At 41.4% G+C, this 18,446-nt stretch overlaps 1 protein-coding gene across 1 annotated transcript in view; it reads right to left on the bottom strand.

The window, feature by feature from the left end:
* adgra3 (adhesion G protein-coupled receptor A3) overlaps positions 1 to 18,446 on the bottom strand; it is a 231,845-nt gene that overhangs the window by 62,566 nt on the left and 150,833 nt on the right. Inside the window, exons 3-7 of the mRNA XM_070870746.1 lie at positions 13,441 to 13,512; positions 10,627 to 10,698; positions 9,438 to 9,509; positions 3,131 to 3,291; positions 321 to 534 (exon numbers count right to left, since the gene is read on the bottom strand). Coding sequence (XP_070726847.1) covers positions 321 to 534; positions 3,131 to 3,291; positions 9,438 to 9,509; positions 10,627 to 10,698; positions 13,441 to 13,512 — 591 coding nt within the window. The remainder of the gene's footprint in view (positions 1 to 320; positions 535 to 3,130; positions 3,292 to 9,437; positions 9,510 to 10,626; positions 10,699 to 13,440; positions 13,513 to 18,446) is intronic.

Raw genomic sequence — 18,446 nt, 5'->3', positions numbered from 1 at the left:
TTTGGAGATTTATGAATAGTACAAAAACTATGCTAAGCCCAGTGTGCATGGCATCATAGCCAGGTTTTAGGCGAGTCCTGAAATGTTAATAACTCAATGAAGTGGACTGGAAATATGATTTTGTTTTAAAAAAAAAAACACTAAATAGATCTTCATAAAACCAAGTGATGCATGTTTTATGAAAAGAACAGAAGTGCTGAAGATCTACTTCAAATATAGGGGGGAAAAAAACAGACCTTTATCCATGATTAAAATGACATATTTAAAAGACACTCATACTCTGAATTCCAAGATGTAAATTACGCAAGTTAATTTATTACCTTGCAATAAAGGAACAATTATGGATTACATTTTTTTTAACAAAAATTCCTTGGGACTCATCAGTTTCCACCATCTTTCCATCCTGATACCAGAGCACTTGCATGTCCTGGTCAATGTAAGAAGCCATACACTGGAAAGGGAGACTGTCTCCCTCAAACACCACCTGACGATGGGAAGGGGTCAGCTGAAAGGATGGTAGCTCAAGAGGAGCATCTGCAATAACGACAAAGATATGTTAAAAATAAAAACCCATTCCACACATATAGACTTCAGTTAGCTTACAGAATACAATGACACATTTATAAAACGCAAATTCAAATGCACAAAACAATTGTGCACTCAATCTCTTAAGTGATTTGGAACCATAGGACCAGAATTTATAAATACTGAGTTGAAACGCAGTAGGACATGTGTTCTAGCATTACCACTTTGAAACTATTAATGTATAGCGACTGTAACTTCAACAAAGTTTGAGAAACAAACTCATTTAATAGACAAGTGAAAAAACAAAAAGAAAATCTACAGGACCCAAATGGACAGTGCAATTACAGGAAAATTAAATTTTAGCTGCATTTTAGCTGCAAAGACTAAGTATTTTTGATTCTCGTAATTAAGTTTTACTCCACATGTAATGGCAATAACTCAAAGTCAGTGAAGCCCATGAGAAAATAAATGTTCTGTATCAGTGTTCAGGACATAGACAGGAAAAATTTATGTCTGCTATTGCGTGACACCCCCGGCTCCATATCCCTAAAAGTGATTGTCATGCATTACACAATGTATTTTTCTTCTACATGTTAATTTCCCTATTATGTCAAGAACAGAAGTCAGAATGTTTTGAATGGCCTCAGGCAGTTACTGCTTGTAACTGCAGCCTTTGCACGTGGACAGGAATGCAACATCAAAGGTAAGGACTGAGAGGCATGTTAATGCCAAGCAATCTCAGCTGGTGTGCTACTTTCCACATTCTCACTCTCAGCATCAGAGAACTTTTCTGAATGTAGATTTGGGAGGAGGGTAAAACAAGTTTGGTGCTTTATTATATACTGCAATGTACTAATGGGAGCTATAACTGAAGGAATATAAATCTTACTAAAGAATAGCACAATTAATGAAAGCAAGCCATCTGAAGAATTTGAATTGCAACTGCTTCATAACATCTGCAGAATGTGCAAAATCTCCATGTCACTTCAGCCAGTGCTCAGTAAAAGATTTCTGTAATGTATGCACCTGTGAGTAGACTCAAGTTTGTTGAGCTGTTGAGTTGCGAGTGGCTTAGCCAGTTACGTGATGTTCACAAGACTCGATAAAACCCCAGCCAGTTAGTTTCAGTGCACCCACGATGAGGCAGGTGATTGTGAGCCCGGTGGATGAACTGGTAATGTGTAGCGTGATTGTTAAATCTTTGCTAATACACCAACTAGTTCTTAATAGCAATGTGTTGCTGAAGCAAAGAACCCACGAAGCAGATACATTACAATCTCTATACAAGTTGGATTTTCAGATGTATCGAATGCAGTCCATTAGTGACTGTGCCGCTCTTAAGTAACATTAACATTTCTCTATTAGTTTAGCTTCAGGAATATAACTGGTCCAACTGCTTGCTCAATATCATTAACAATCCCTCAGAGATTGAGTAGAGTGCACTACTTTTCAGTATAGTGCTCACAGTGCTGTCTTTACCCACTAGGTAATATACCTTAAGGGATAAACCATGACCTGCTCGAATGCCTAGCCTCAAGTTTTAGATGACCAAGACATGGTCCATGAGCCATTGTCCAAGTACTAAAGCCTCAGTTATTTCTTGTTGGTGCACATAACTTTGTTTTGGTATTGGCTTCAGACTTTTGAACCCCTTGGGCATGGAGGATTGGAAAGACAACTTCCTCATTGGTGGATCTAGAACAATCAGGGAGCAGCCTTTACCTATCCTTTAGACCAGGGAAGTTCAATAAGCATCTTTGTGCCTTTGGAGAGCAGACAGTGACAGAGATCACAAAGGCGGAAAGCAGAATGGGCAGCGTAGGAGAAAACCAGGCCAGGCACTGCACCAGATGACTAGAATGCAGAGCAAGGAGCAGCTGCCAGCCATTTTTTGTATGGGAGTTTGAAATTATTGTGATGTCATGGAAATTTGGTATTGCTTATATTAGTATTAATGGAGAACACACCAAGTGTAGCCAACACCCCAAATCATGTTTTTTGGAAATACTTTGTTACACTCCCCGACTCACTGCTCAGAAACCCCTTTTAATAAACAAGTCATAACACAAGATCTGCTAAAATAAATATCACAAATAAGCAGCTCCTATCTGTTTAATTTTTTTTGCTGACCAAAGAGGTGGGATCGTGATGGACAGTAGGCCCCACAAATAAATCACAATTTGACAAATAGTAATATTGGAATGTGTTTAAATTAATCAAGAGTATCATAGTTTGTGTGTATATAAAAATGATGATTTGTTCAATTACATGTCATTTAAAAGAATATTCATATGAGTATGCATAAAAGGTATATTTAACTAGATAAACTAATATGCAAGAGGTTTAATTTATTATTCCTTAACATTAGTTCCATGGTAGCCCAAGTTTCAGAGATAGAATGTATAGATTTGCTTTATTGGGGTAACACAATGTTGGAATTAACCAAACTTACTACAATTAATGTGATTCCAAATGAGTTAATAATTAATTAGTTGCTCCAAGTTTTGTAATGCAAGACTTCTTCCCGCCTTATTACACAGGTAAAGTGAAGAGTAACATTAAAACGACTAGTTCACGAGTATAAAGCTTAATCCTGAATTCTTACCACAAGTCAGAAGTTCTTTCTTAACAGTCATCACAAGCTGACTTTGCAGAGACTTTGGAAAGGCACATTTAGTTTCTCGTACTGTTATATTTTTAGTCTTTATCCACTGAATCATCCAAAGCAAGTTGCAATCACACAAAAGATAGTCCGTCTGAAATTCTCTAACAATGGCAAAATAAAAAATTAAATGCATTGTTTTCAAATAGCTTTTAATTTACAATTGAATCATTGAATATATTCAAGGCTGAGAGACAGATTCTTGAACTATAGGGGAGTCAAGGGTTATGGGGAACAGGCAGGAAAGTGGAGTTGAGGCCAAGATCAGATCAGCCATGATCTTATTGAATGTCGGAGCAGGCTTGAGAGGTCATATGGCTTACTCCTGCTCCCATTTCTTATGTTCTTGTATACAAAAGATTGCTCTCTCAAGAAACTCTTAAGTTACAAAACCAGAGATCATGCTAACGATAAAGGGCACCTAAAACATATTTGATGACACTTCAATTTATTTTGTGTTTATCAAAGTTTTCTAAGTGTAATTTGACATATTTTCCCAATTTCAATGTCTGAAATTAGCAATTTTATGATTATTTTGTAAAAATGAAATAAAACCAATAAAAATACATTGTTATGCATATAGTAACTGAAAAATATTCCAGGTCAACAATAAAATAAAACATTTTAAAATTCACATAAAAACTTGTGTGGAAATTGTGACAATTTGCGAACTTAAAAGAAATAAAGCATTATTTACTGTGTAAGAGCCTTTTAAATGACGTGTAATTTCAATTAAACCATGACATTTTGATCTTGCTCACATACACACACTGTCATAATACCTGCATGAACTATTTGAGTCAGTAAATCAACAGTAAGTTATTAAATAAAATAGCCAATTGTAAATATCTGTGATATAGGTAGTCAGACCATGAGCATGAAGGTAGTTTCCAGAATGCCCCACACCATTGACTTGCTGTTCTTTGCACTGTTAGCATGGGGAGGTGCTGAACAGAGACCAGGTGCTTTATTATTTACATGGGAGGAAAATAAATTGTGGGAATTACACCCAGGGCACTTTCATGTAACTTCAAATGGTTGACACAGAGGTGCAGACAGAATCATGGGAGTAGTTCACCTGCCTCCCTTTTGCACCACAATTGCTGTGTGACACACAGAGGCCAAGGTAAGTTACGAACTAATGTACAAAAGAAAAACAAGAAACTAGCACTAGCACAAAATAAGAAAAAGCAAAAATTATCTATTTTTTGAAAACAGTTCAATATTCGATTGATGAACAACATTTTTGCTGCACACATCCCTAAACGGATGAGGAACAATTTCATTTTTAGAGCTTCCTTTACAAATTGCTCTTTTTCTTTATTTATTTATTCATGAAATGTGGCCGTCACTGGCAAGACCAACATTTATTGCTCCTGTATGAAAAAATATCATATTCCTTTTGTATCAAGATTTGAAATTGTATATTCCATTTATTGGCAGAGTGCATCAACTAAGAAATTATTATAAAACTCAGATAGCAATAGAAATTCTCTCATATTGGTGTCCTTCACAACATGTAATTTAGTGGCCAAAGCAATGGTTAAAATGGAATTTGTTAAGACGGAGTCCATAATCCCTGTTGGCCTGTAATACGCTTTAACCCCATCTTTTGTCATCAGTGTATTTGTTCTCATTCCAGGTAAAGATTTTGTCCTTCCCTCTATCAGTCAATACTCTATTACTGGAGGGGGAAAAAATTAAACATTTTAAAGGCAGAATCCTTATTTTTCTATTAATTCCTTCACAGTCAAATGTGAGATGCAGCCCCTGACCTCTGGTATACGTGGGATTGATTTCCACAGGGCATCTCCCAATCTCCCACCATAATACCGGTGGAAGTCTCGGAGAAATTACGTTAAACCGCCATTTCTTCAGGATTCCACTCACCATATACCAAAGTTACTGCGGTATATCGGGAGAACCTTCATGGAAATTTTAATTTCCTATTTACCACTAAAGGATATATATGTTTTTAAAAAAGTGTAAAGCAGTTAATTTTTTCTTGCAAGTGGCAGAACACAAAGCATGTATGCATCTCATTATTTAGTAACTTTGCACATCAATTGTACTAAATTATCTAACGTGAATTTAATATGGCTAATTATAAATTAACACTTCAGCTTAACCATTACTTTTCTCTCCGAATGTAAAATAAATACATGGGTTTACAATTAATGTTTTAGGGAGAAACATATTAAATAGAATCAACCAAAGGTTACCACACATGTGATTCTTGTTAGGTCAGGATGTACATTTTACAATGTGTCAAGTTGTGGCTCAGTGGCTAGCACTCTCTCCTCTGAGTCAGAAAATTGTGGGTTCAAGTCCCAGGGACTTGAGCACAAAAATCTCGGCTGACACTCCAGTGCATTGCTGAGGGAGTGCTGCACTGTCCGGGGTGCCGTCTTTCGGATGAGACGTTAAACTGAGGCACCATGTGATCTCTTAGGTGGACATAAAAGATCCCATGGCACTATTTCGAAGAGGAGCAGAGGAGATATCCGCTGTGTCCGGACCAATATTTATCCCTCAATCAACATATCAAAACAGATTATCTGGTCATTATCACATTGTTACATAGAAACACAGAAACATGGAAAATAGGTGCAGGCCATTCGGCCCTTCGAGCCTGCACCGCCATTCAATAAGATCATAGCTGATCATTCCCTCAGTACCCCTTTCCTGCTTTCTCTCCATACCCCTTTAGCCGTAAGGGCAATATCTAACTCCCTCTCGAATATATCCAATGAACTGGTATCAACAACTCTCTGCGGCAGGGAATTCCACAGGTTAACAACTCTAAGTGAAGAAGTTTCTCCTCATCTCAGTCCTAAATGACCGACCCCTTAGCCTAAGACTATGTCCCCTGGTTCTGGACTTGCCCAACATCGGGAACATTCTTCCTGCATCTAACATGGCCACTGCCATCAGAAACTTATACGTTTCTATGAGATCCACTCTCATCCTTCTAAACTGCAGTGAATAAAGGCCCAGTTGATCCAGTCTCTCCTCATATGACAGTCCAGCCATCCCTGGAATTAGTCTGGTGAATCTTCGCTGCACTCCCTTAACAGCAAGAACATCCTTCCTCAGATTAGGAGACCAAAACTGAACACAATATTCCAGGTGAGGCCTCACTAAGGCCCTGTACAACTGCAGTAAGACCTCCCTGCTCCTATACTTAAATCCCCTAGTTATGAAGGCCAACATACCATTGGCCTTCTTCACTGCCTGCTGTACCTGCATGCCAAACTTCAATGACTGATGACACCCAGGTGTCGTTGCACCTCCCCTTTTCCTAATCTGCCGCCATTCAGATAATATTCTGCCTTCATGTTTTTGTCCCCAAAATGGATAACCTCACATTTATCCACATTATACTGCATCTGCCATGCATTTGCCAACTCACCTAACCTGTCCAATCACCCTGAAGCCTCTTAGCGTCCCCCTCACAGCTCACATCGCCACCCAGTTTAGTGTCATCTGCAAACTTGGAGATATTACACTCAATTCCTTCATCCAAATCAATAATGTCTATTGTAAAGAGCTGGGGTCCCAGCACTGAGCCCTGCGGCACTCCACTAGTCACTGCCTGCCATTCTGAAAAGAACCTGTTTATCCCGACACTGCTTCCTGTCTGCCAACCAGTTCTCTATCCACGTCAGTACATTATCCCCAATACCATGCGCTTTGATTTTGCACCTTGTGTGGGACCTTGTCAAAAGCCTTTTGTAAGTCCAAATACATCACATCTACTGATTCTCTCTTGTCCACTCTGCTAGTTACATCCTCAAAAAATTCCAGAAGATTAATCAAGCATGATTTCCCTTTCATAAATCCATGCTGACTTGGACCGATCTTGTCACTGCTTTCCAAATGCACTGCTATTTCATCCTTAATGATTGATTCCAACATTTTCCCCACTACTGATGTCAGGCTAACCAGTCTATAATTACCCGTTTTCTCTCTCCCTCCTTTTTTTTTAAAAAGTGGTGTTACATTAGCTACCCTCCAGTCCATAGGAACTGATCCAGAGTCGATAGACTGTTGGAAAATGATCACCAATGCATCCGCTATTTCTAGGGCCACTTTTTTAAGTACTCTGGGATGCTGACTATCAGGCCCCGGGGACTTATCAACCTTCAATCCCATCAATTTCCCTAACACAATTTCCCACCTAATAAGGATATCCTTCAGTTCTTCCTTCTCACTAGACCCACTGTCCCCTAGTACATTCGGAAGGTAATTTGTGTCTTCCTTTGTGAAGACCGAACCGAAGTATTTGTTCAATTAGTCTGCCATTTCTTTGTTCCCCATTATAAATTCACCTGAATCCGACTGCAAGGGACCTACATTTGTCTTCACTAATCTTTTTCTCTTCACATATTTATAGAAGCTTTTGCAGTCAGTTTTTATGTTCCCTGCAAGCTTCCTCTCATACTCTATTTTCCCCCTCTTAATTAACTCCTTAGTCTTCCTCTGTTGAATTCTAAATTTCACACAGTCCTAAGGTTTGTTACTTTTTCTAGCCAAGTTATATGCCTCTTCCTTGGTTTTAACACTATCCTTAATTTCCCTTATTAGCCACGGTTAAGCCACCTTCCCCGTTTTATTTTTACTCCAGACAGGGATGTACAATTGCTGAAGTTCATCCATGTGATCTTTAAATGTTTGCCATTGCTTATTCACCATCAACCCTTTAAGTATCCTTTGCCAGTCTATTCTAGCCAATTCACGCCTCATACCGTCGAAGTTACCTTTCCTTAAGCTCAGGATCCTAGTTTCCGAATTAACTGCGTCACTCTCCAGCTTAATAAAGAATTCTACCATATTATGGTCACTCTTCCCCAAGGGGCCTCGCACAACAAGATTGCTAATTAGTCCCTTCTCATTACACATCACCCAGTCTAGGATGGCCAGCTCTCTTGTTGGTTCCTTGACATATTGGTCGAGAAAACCATCCCTAATACACGCCAGGAAATCCTCCTCCACCGCATTGCTACCAGTTTGGTTAGCCCAATCAATATGTAGATTAAAGTCGCCCATGTTAACTGCTGTACCTTTATTGCACACATCCTTTATTTCTTGTTTGATGCTGTCCCCAACCTCACTACTACTGTTTGGTGGTCTGTACACAACTCCCACTAGCGTTTTCTGCCCTTTGGTATTCCGCAGCTCCACCCATACCGATTCCACATCATCCAGGCTAATGTCCCTCCTTACTATTGCATTAATTTGCTCTTTAACCAGCAACGCCACCCCGCCTCCTTCCTAAATGTTGAATATCCCTGGATGTTGAGTTCCCAGCCTTGGTCACCATGGAGCCATGTCGCCGTGATGCCAATTACATCATATCCGTTAACTGCTGTCTGCGCAGTTAATTCGTCCACCTTATTCCGAATACTCCTCGCATTGAGGCACAGAGCCTTCAGGCTTGTCTTTTTAACACACTTTGGCCATTTAGAATTTTGCTGTAATGTGGCCCTTTTTGTTTTTTGCCTTGGGTTTCTCTGCCCTTCACTTTTACTTATCTCCTTTCTATCTTTTGCTTCTGCCTCCATTTTATTTCCCTCTGTCTCCCTGCATAGGTTCCCATCCCCCTGCCATGTTAGTTTAACTCCTACCCAAAGCACTAGAAATTACTCCCCCGAGGACGATGGTTCCGGTCCTGCCCAGGTGCACTCCGTCCGGTTTATAATGGTCCCACCTCCCCCAGGAATTTGAATCCCTCCCTGCTTCACCACTCCTCAAGCCACGTATTCATCTGGGCTATCCTGCAATTCCTACTCTGACTAGCACATGGCACTGGTAGCAATCCTGAGATTACTACTTTTGAGGTCCTACTTTATAATTTAGTTCCTAGCTCCCTAAATTCATCTCGTAGGACCTCATCCCATTTTTTACCTATATCGTTGGTACCTATGTGCACCATGACAACTGGCTGTTCTCCCTCCCTTTTCAGAATGTCCTGCACCCGCTCAGAGACATCCTTGACCCTTGCACCAGGGAGGCAACCTACCATCCTGGAGTGTTGTTTATGGGAGCTTGCTGTGCGCAAATTGGCTGCCACATTTCCCGCATTACAATCGTGACTATACTCCAAATTGGCTGTAAAGCACTTTGAGACGTGGGGTGCTTGTGAAAGACGCTATACAAATGCAAATGTATTTTTTTTTAATAAATATAGATACAACTTTGAGAAAGTGAGAAGCAGCTAAGAAATAAGTAAACTCAGTACATCACTTACATGTATTTTAGCAACAGAAGGTTCTTAAATGTCCCCTGTGACAATGTAGAATACAAGTTCCCTGAAAGGTTTCTGAAAAAAGAAAATCAGTCCAAAAAATTAACTCTGCTGTTTCATCAACATTGGGACCTTTGTTCACAATTTATATTAGCGATTTAGACTTTGGAATCAAAAACACAATTTCTAGATTTGCGGATGACATCAAATTGGGAGGGATAGTCAACACAGAGGAGGATCGCAACAAATTACAAGACATTAATAAACTTGCAGATTGGGCATATAATTGGCAAATAAATTCCAACATATCAAAATGTAATACATTACACTTATCTAAGAAAAATAAGGAGGTCACATATTAATTGCCAAATAAGAATCTAAATGGGGTACAGGAACAAAGGGATTTGGGAGTACAAATACAAAAATCATATAAGTTGCAACGCCAGTCAATAAGGCCATATCAAAAGCAAACCAAGCATTAGGGTTTATTTCTAGAAAGATAGAATTGAAAAGTTGAGAATTTGTACTAAACTTGCATTGAACCTTGATTAGGCCACACTTGGGAGCACTGCGCACAGTTCTGGTCGCCCTATTATAAAAAGGTTATAGAGACACCGGAGAGGGTGCAAAAAAGATTTACGGTTGATGCCAGAACTGTGAAGTTACACCTGATCAGGAAAGGATGAACAGGCTGGGTCTCTTTTCTCTTAAAAAGAGAAGGCCGAGGGGTGACCTGAAATAGAGGTCGCTAAAATTATGAAAGTTTTGATAGAGTAGACACAGAGAGTGTGTTTCAACTTGTGGGGGAGAGCAAAACTATGGGTCATCAATACAAGATAGTCACCAAGAAATCAAATAGGAAATTCAGGAGAAACATCTTTACCCAGAGTGTGAGAATGTGGAACTTGCTACTACAGGGAGTGGTTGAGGCAAATAGTATATAATTATTTAAGGGGAAGCTAGATAAGCATGAGGGAGATGGGAATAAAGGGTAAAGCTGATAGTTAGTTGAGGAAGGATGGGAGAAAGCTTGAGTGGAGCATAAACGCCGACATGGATTGGTTGGGCCGAATGGTCTGTTTCTGTGCTGTATATTCTATGTAAATACACAAAATATACAGTCTGTCAGGATCAAAATAAAGTCAAATGATATACCATTTTAAATTAAAATGTGAATAGACTGATCACTTACAATCGGACAAGATTTGATAAGCCTTTGAACATTTCCCCATTTAGACAGCCTATCCTGTTGTTCGATAAATCCCTGCAAGAAAAAAAAAATCCACCAAGTTATATCAGTTAATTTATATAATAGGAGAGGCTTTTTTTTCCTTTTTGCAGAGTATCTAATCTTATGAAGGCACACACGAATGCATCATCTTTCCCTCCTTTATTGGATTCTCCTCCACCACTAGCCAGCTGCCAAGAGGCACCCAGAAACCTCTCTAGCAAGTCAGCTGACATCCAAAGCTCAGGGGAATTGAGCCCGTGTCTGATGACTCTGAAGACCATTAATAAGCTAATGTGTTTTGCATTATCAGTACTATCTTCCAACAAGCATCAGTTTCACTCAGATGGTAGCACTCTGGCCCGAGTCAGAGTGGCCCCATTCCACAACAAACATTCACAAAAAAACAAATTAACTGGCGAGTCATTTCATTTGCTATTTATGAAACGTTGCTACGTGCAACTGCATGAGTGTGACAAGTGTAGGAGAGGAGCAACAACTTATGAAGCCAAGACAACTTGTGTATTAATTGGTGGTGGGGGGTGGTAGGGGGAAAGAAGGAGGAAAGAACTTAATCAGATTTTCCTTCTATGATTGAGATTACTCATGGAAAAAAAGTAAATTTCTCCCTCGGATAGATTGCCACTCTCCAATTCTTCCTATACTTTGTCTTCCTATACTTCTCTCTCGGTTCGATTTTAATTTGCTGGAATCAGCATTAATGGGGCGGTAACAACCTCAAAATTGTGTCATTAGACTTACTGCCCCTTTAGCAGTGATGATCGTCCTACTGCTACTTTCAGAGAGTCCTACCACTGTCAGAGGCCCCTTATAATATGTAAAGAAAGGTCCTATGATGTACATGTAATCCTGATTATCATTTTAGGGTAGCACTGGTTGGAGCATACACCATGCACTCACAGAAAAGCTTCGCTAGTGATATAGCTAAAGAGGCATTGGAAGCTAAGTTTGAAATGATTTCTGTAGCGCCAGGAGGAGTAGGATTGCTTCACCGTGCCCCACAATATAATCTGGGCCACTGCCACATTCTGCGATCACAACCCCCCCACCCTCCCCCAACACCCAGCTGGTAGCCTGGCCGCCTCGGAGCCACCTGATATTAGGCTGGCTTGAATCTCGTGAAGTACTTTGGGTTGGCCATTTATCAGCCGGTTCCAATTAAATGAGGCCAAAGCCTCAAAATAGCTGTGACCTCTTTCACCCATGGACCGGGCAGACTGCCAGAGTGCTCCACTGGCCAGCAGCCCAGAAGTTAATCCCTCTCTCTTTCTCTGCATGGCTCTTGTACACTATCTCCTGATGTCTGCTTCATAACTGTATATCCACAATTTCTAGCTTTTGTTATCTCTTCTTCGCAAGTCTTGTTTCATTTGTCTCTCCTTTTTGTATGTCTCTCACTCTTTATATGTTTTTCTTTCACTCCTTTGGATCTCATTCTGCATTTTTCTCACACAATAGACTCTACACCAGTTTCTATCTTTCTGTAGATTTCTCTCTTGTTTTCCTTTTACCTTTCAAAGAGATCTAGAGGCAGACCTGAGGATTCAGGCCTTCTGACAGCCTAAGATATCATCTCCCTCTGCAAAATTGTAACTCTCCTGTGCATCCTCAAACTCTATTTGGAAAAGTCTAACTGCTACAGAAACATTAGTGTCAAATAATATACTAGTAACTCCCAGTAGGCTGCATCTCCTGATCCAAGCATTATTATTTTTCCTAGAAAAACTTGGGACTGTTTGCAAAAGGAAGAGTGGATCTTAAATCCTGATGGAGAACTTGAGCAAGATGTCTCTTTTGTTGAACCATTGCAAAAAAGTTCACAATTCTAAATAGTTTAAAAGTAAGCAGCACTCAGTGTCTCACATCCACCTGCTGCATCATGTACACATCAAGAGAAACATGGGACTGGGGCCCCCAGAGGAAACAGAGGTTGGGGTTTGCGAGATAGAAATGAGCTGGGATTGTGAATGGCAGGTGGAAGTGGTGGAGGATAGCAGTATATTATGAATAGCTCACAATCTAGGCTATCAACCATTGAATTTGAATGAAACAATTGTGAAATTACAGATGGATGGATCAGCTGAAGAATGAATGCACAGATTTTTAAAGATCTTAATGTAGTAGCCATGTTATTCATCTTGAATTAATAAATCTGCTCAATAATTGATATGAATCTACTGAATCACTTCTCTTTAGGTTCATATTGGAAAGTACTCATGTGGGTTAGACAAAGAACAGCATTGAACAAACTACAAGATTTTGCAGCTCTACATTTATTATTGGAACCTCAGTCTTCTAAATTGGAAGACAGTGCAGAGTTTGGGCTGTACCAGCAGTAAGGATGACAATCTGAGAAAATTCATTGTTTCGGTACAAAGCCCTAATATTTTAGTGACAGCATACAACTAGCGATGCATTATGCTCTAGATCCTTATCACAGGCTAAACTCAGACCAACTTAAATGTTGGGTGAACTTTCAACTTTATTGGGGGCGTAAAATGGGCAATACAGGATCGGCCGGCCATTATACATCCCTCCTCCCAAATTTCCAATCCATGAAGTCAATGGAAATGAAAAATGGATGGGTTTATAAATGAACCACCGATCCGATATCGCCTATTTTACAACCCCAATGTTGAAAGTTCCGACGGTTGAAACTTGCTCCAAAGCAGCACTTTTTCATTCATATCAACTATAGAAACTACAATAGGTTGCTGCTGCCTCATACTTGTATGCATCAATTATTTGAATACTCACAGTCTTTTCAGTGCTGAAAGTCCCCAGAAAGCACCTGATTCTATATTACTGATAAGATTGTTCCTCACATCTCTGCAAGAAAAACATTCAAATATTAATTGTAATGGTTTATATTCCAATTAGTTAGAACACAGTGCTTTCTCTTTCTTTCTGAATGATCCAGCACTAAGGATACTTGATAAGTCCAAAACATCAATGAGACCATTTTTCATGTAAGAGCTCATTTTCTAGCAGTGAATATCTGACTCAATGTACATGCCAATGAATAAAAATGTTTTACTCAGGCAATTTATTGGTAACATTTTGTAGATGTGTGGCTAAATTACAATTAGAGTTACTATAGTCAAACACTTAATGTAATGAAATAATATAAAATCTTTGTTATGTGGCTTTTAAAAAAAGTACAATTAACAAGACTCAAATGCGCTTTTAACATCAGTGTATTTAAAAAAAATACATCAAGAAAATCACAAAGAAAAAACGTGTATCTGCCACTTAAAATTGCAACAGTAAAAATGTGGAAAATAGTTACCTTGTTTTGACAATATGCCTACTTCTAAACACTTAAAAAATATTTTGTGATGGGTACCAATTATCTACCCCATTTTATCCTCTTAAAAGATAGGACTCAATTTTTTTCCCTTTAACTTTCTTCTCTTGCCCCAACTTCACTGAAGGAAGCAACCCATGACAAAGTACAGTACCACAAGCAGCAGCAGCCCTCTAAACATGGATTAAAAATTTCAGGTTGGATATTTAATCATGGGTTCGTCACATCCAAGTCCAATCCTGTCTGCATCCACTATCAACACATGCACAACTCTAGTAAGACTCTCGGTCTCAGCTGATTACCCCCACCCCAGCCCTGTTTGCCATTTGCAGCACGCACCATTGCTTAACCAAACAAGATCAATAAACTTGGCACAAATCATGAATCAAACTTGGAACTTTCCTGGGAAAACAGTTCAATAACCTACATTTGCTTAATGATCCCAATATATCCAAAAAATTTCACAAAAGTTGGACAGCTTTGAAGTGTGAGGTAATGCATTTGGGGAGGGCTAACAAGGCAAGGGAATACACATTAAGTAGTAGGACACTGAGAAATGTAGAGGAACAAAGGGACCTTGGAATGCATGTCCACAAATCCCTGAAGGAGATAGATAAGATGGTTAAAAAGGCAGAGGAGAGTTTAGTTATTTGGAAAGATTAGATAGGCTGAGATTGTTTTCTTTGGGACAGAAGAGGCTGAGTGGAGACTTTATTGAGGTGTATAAAATTATGAGGGACTAGATAGAGTGGATAGGAAGGACTTATTTCCCTTAGCAGAGGGGTCAACAAGGGAGCAGAGATTTAAAGTAATTGGTAAGAGCTTTAGAAGGGATTTGAAGGGAAATGTTTTCACCCAGAGGGTGGTGGAGGTCTGGAACTCATTGCCTGAAAGGTTTGGTAGAGACAAAGGGCCCAAGTTTCCACAAGAAAAAAAACGGGCGCCCCTCCGAGCTGGGCACCCGTTTTACGTGCCTAAAAAAATCCTCGGTATTCTCCACCTACTTACAGGTCCTCTGGCCCTCGGTGCAGCCAGCACGAGCTGTGGGGGGGGCAGAGGCAGGTCCCGGCGCTGAAAACAGTGCCGGGACCTCTGCACATGTGCGCTACAGTCGGCACGCAAGTGCAGTAGCTCGAGGCGCCGAACTGTGTGGGAGGGGCCCGAAGCACGCAGCCCCTAGCCCTGGCTGAATGGCCTCACTGGGGCTGCGTGGATAAGGCTCCTCCCACGGCCAGCTCCTGCTCCCCACCCCCGACAACCGCTCCCCCCGCCGACCAGACCCAATACCCGCTCCCCACCCCCTCCGCCGACCAGACCCGACCCGACACCCGCTCCCCCCCCCCCCACCGCCCCGACCCGACACCCGCTCTCCCCCCCCCACCGCCCCGACCCGAGACCCGCTCCCCCCCCAACTGACCCGAACCCCCCCGACTCCAGAACTGGATCTGACCTCTCCCACTCTCCCACTCTCCCACTCTCCCACTCTCCCACTCTCCCACTCTCCCACTCTCCCACTCTCCCACTCTCCCACTCTCCCACTCTCCCACAACCTGCGCCTGATTTTTTAATGTGTAGAACAGGTTTTTTCAGTTCTACAAAAATCTTCACTGGCTCCATTCTACTTTAGTTTGGAGTACATTTTCACTGTGGAAACTTTCAAATCAGGCGTCAGTGGCCGGACACGCCCCCTTTGGAAGAAAAAATTCTCTTCTAAACTGGAACTGTTCTACCTGACTAGAACTGCAGAAAAAAAAATGTGGAGAATTGCAATTTCTAAAATAGTCCGTTCTCCACCAGTTGCTCCTAAAAATCAGGCGCGAATCATGTGGAAACTTGGGCCCAAAATCCCTCAACACATTTAAAAAGTATTTCGATGTGCACTTGAAATGTCATAACCTACAAAGTGTACAGACCAAGAGCTGGAAAGTGGGATTAGGCTGGATAGCTTTGTCAGCTGGCGTTGACACAATGGGCTGAAATGGCCTCCTTCCGTACTATAAATTTCTATGATTCTATAACACTGAGTAGCATTGGTGGTTCAGGGGTAGAATTTTTGCCTGCTACACAGGAGACCTGGGTTTGATTCCCGGCAATTCTAGGATTATACAGTAGTGCTTCCCCAGGGGTCGGTACTAGGATTACTGCTTTGTTGATATATATGAATGACTTAGACAGGGCACAATTTCAAAATTTGCAGATGACACAAAACTTGGAAGTATAGTGAACAGTGAGGATGCTGTGCACCATCAGAACAGGCCTGAGCAAGAACCCAAAAAGCTGGAAAAAGAAAATCAGGATTACAGTGCTCAGCTTCTAGCAGATGCTGATCAGGATGGTTTCAGGCTTGTTGTGCCATATCACTCACTATATTTACCCAAGGATCAAAAGATACATCCACTGACTTTTAGTACAAATTAATACATTATTGATCCAAGATATCATAGGCGGTCCCTCGAAACAAGGATGACTTGCTTCCACTCCAAAAAAAGGACAAGTTCACAGGTGTTGCAATGAAGGACCCGAACTACATCTTGAAGGGTGGAAGATGCCTGTGCGTGAATTTTTTTTTAAAAAGTGGGGTGGCTGTTGCACACCAGCCACCACACGGGCTTGAGAGCTAGGTCTTGGTCCAGTAGCAAGGATTAACCAAAACAACTGGAGACCAGCTCTGCTGCACGGACCTAGTGCATACACGTATCGCAGTGTGGGCTGGCCCCGAACCCGCGCCGCCCCTGGGCCCCGATCACATCCCTTCACAGTCTCTTACCGCTCCTGCTGTATCTGCCCATGCTCCAATCACCGACCTGGATCTTGATGACGCTACTCTTCACAGCCGTCACCCTCCTGCACCAGCTCGCGCTGTACCTTGAAGTGGTACGCCTCCATGCTGCCCATGTCTTCCGCTTGCCACTCCTGTTATGGCCCCGACCTGCCGCTGATGTTCCCTCGCAGGTCGGGGCCTCCACGCTGCCCATGGCCGCCGCTCGCCGCTCCTTTTATGTCCTCGACCTGCTGCTGATCTTCCCTCGCAGGTCGAGGACCGTGTTAAATGGGATAGATTCAGAACAGATCTAGCATCTCAAAGCTGGGCATCCATGAGGCCTTGTGGGCAATCAGCTGCAGCAGAATTGTATTCCACCATAATCTGTAACCTCATGGCCCGGCCAGCGCTATGATTACTAGTTTACTGCATGAAACAAATTTATTTGAGTGTTAGATGGGGAGAGAAAAGGTAAGAGAGGGACTTTATACTCATTGGCTGGCATATCATGCAGTTATAGGGCTCAATTTTCCCCAGTGATTTGCCATTTTTTTTAGCCTAAATTTTAAATTCTAAGTTTCCCCAATGTTTGTGCGCCAGCATAACTAAGTTGGATACGATTTTTTTAGGTTCGTTTTTTTTTTGCACCATAGGGGACATAATCTGATGTTTGCGCCAATTTTTCACAATTATGGAAGTTTGGCCAATTTAAATTTCTCCTAGGACGGCGTATGTGACCACTCCCAAAAAACCTTCTGGGCACTTAAGAAAAACCAGCACACATTTAAAAGATCAGCGCAGAAAATAGCCATCGTTTTTGTGTGAAGTTTTGGAGGCAGTCAAGAACATATTAACTATGCGTCATCAAGCTTAATTTTTTTTTAAAAAAAACTTAAAATGCAGGAAACAGAAGTTTAATGGAATTCATTAAATTTTCATTTTTTTTTAAACTGACACGCCACCACCAAAAGTATCCAAATCGGGCTCGAGGGTTGGTGCATCGGCCGAACATGGGCTCGGCTTCAAAAGAAGCCCGGAGGGGGTGGGATGGGGGCTGTGGAAGGCGAACGGAAGGCATGAGAAGCCTACACTACCCATCAAATGAGGCCCAGGGATGGGGGGGGTTCTCGATCATTGCGCCTGCTCAGACCTGGGTGTGATCCATACTAGGGTGTCGACCTTGGAGGGGGGGGGGGGGGGGGGGGAAAAGAGAGAGAACACACAGAACCTTGTCCTGCCTGCTGTTTTGAGCTTCTTGCAAAGGTACAATTTAAACATGGGGGCAATACTGAAAATGGCATGCCTTGCGCAAGCCTTTTGCATGATGATAATGCGGAAGAGACAATTGATTTAATGTCATCACGAGGAACCTCAGAGCAAGTAGGATGATGGGCAGGAGGCCTTACCCACATCGGGTATATCGAGACAGGTATTCGTACCTGCACCCGAGTGATGGAGACTGTGTCAGAAGGCTGCGTTTCCGCAAAGAAGTTGTTACTCAGATCTGAGAGTTAGTAAAAGCAGACCTGCAACCTAAAAGCATCAGGAGGACGGCTTTGTCAGTTGAAATAAAGGTTACAGCTGCACTTTCAGTCTATGCATCTGGATCGTACCAGGCTACAACTGGGGATGTGCGCACAATTTATCAACATGCAACACACATCTGCATTCAGCAGGTGATTGCTGCACTATATG

The sequence above is a fragment of the Pristiophorus japonicus genome, chromosome 2 (genome assembly GCF_044704955.1).
Source record: "Pristiophorus japonicus isolate sPriJap1 chromosome 2, sPriJap1.hap1, whole genome shotgun sequence".
Lineage (NCBI taxonomy): Eukaryota > Metazoa > Chordata > Chondrichthyes > Pristiophoridae > Pristiophorus > Pristiophorus japonicus.
Note: the sequence above shows the minus strand (reverse complement) of the source record. Positions and strands in the feature narration are given on the sequence as shown.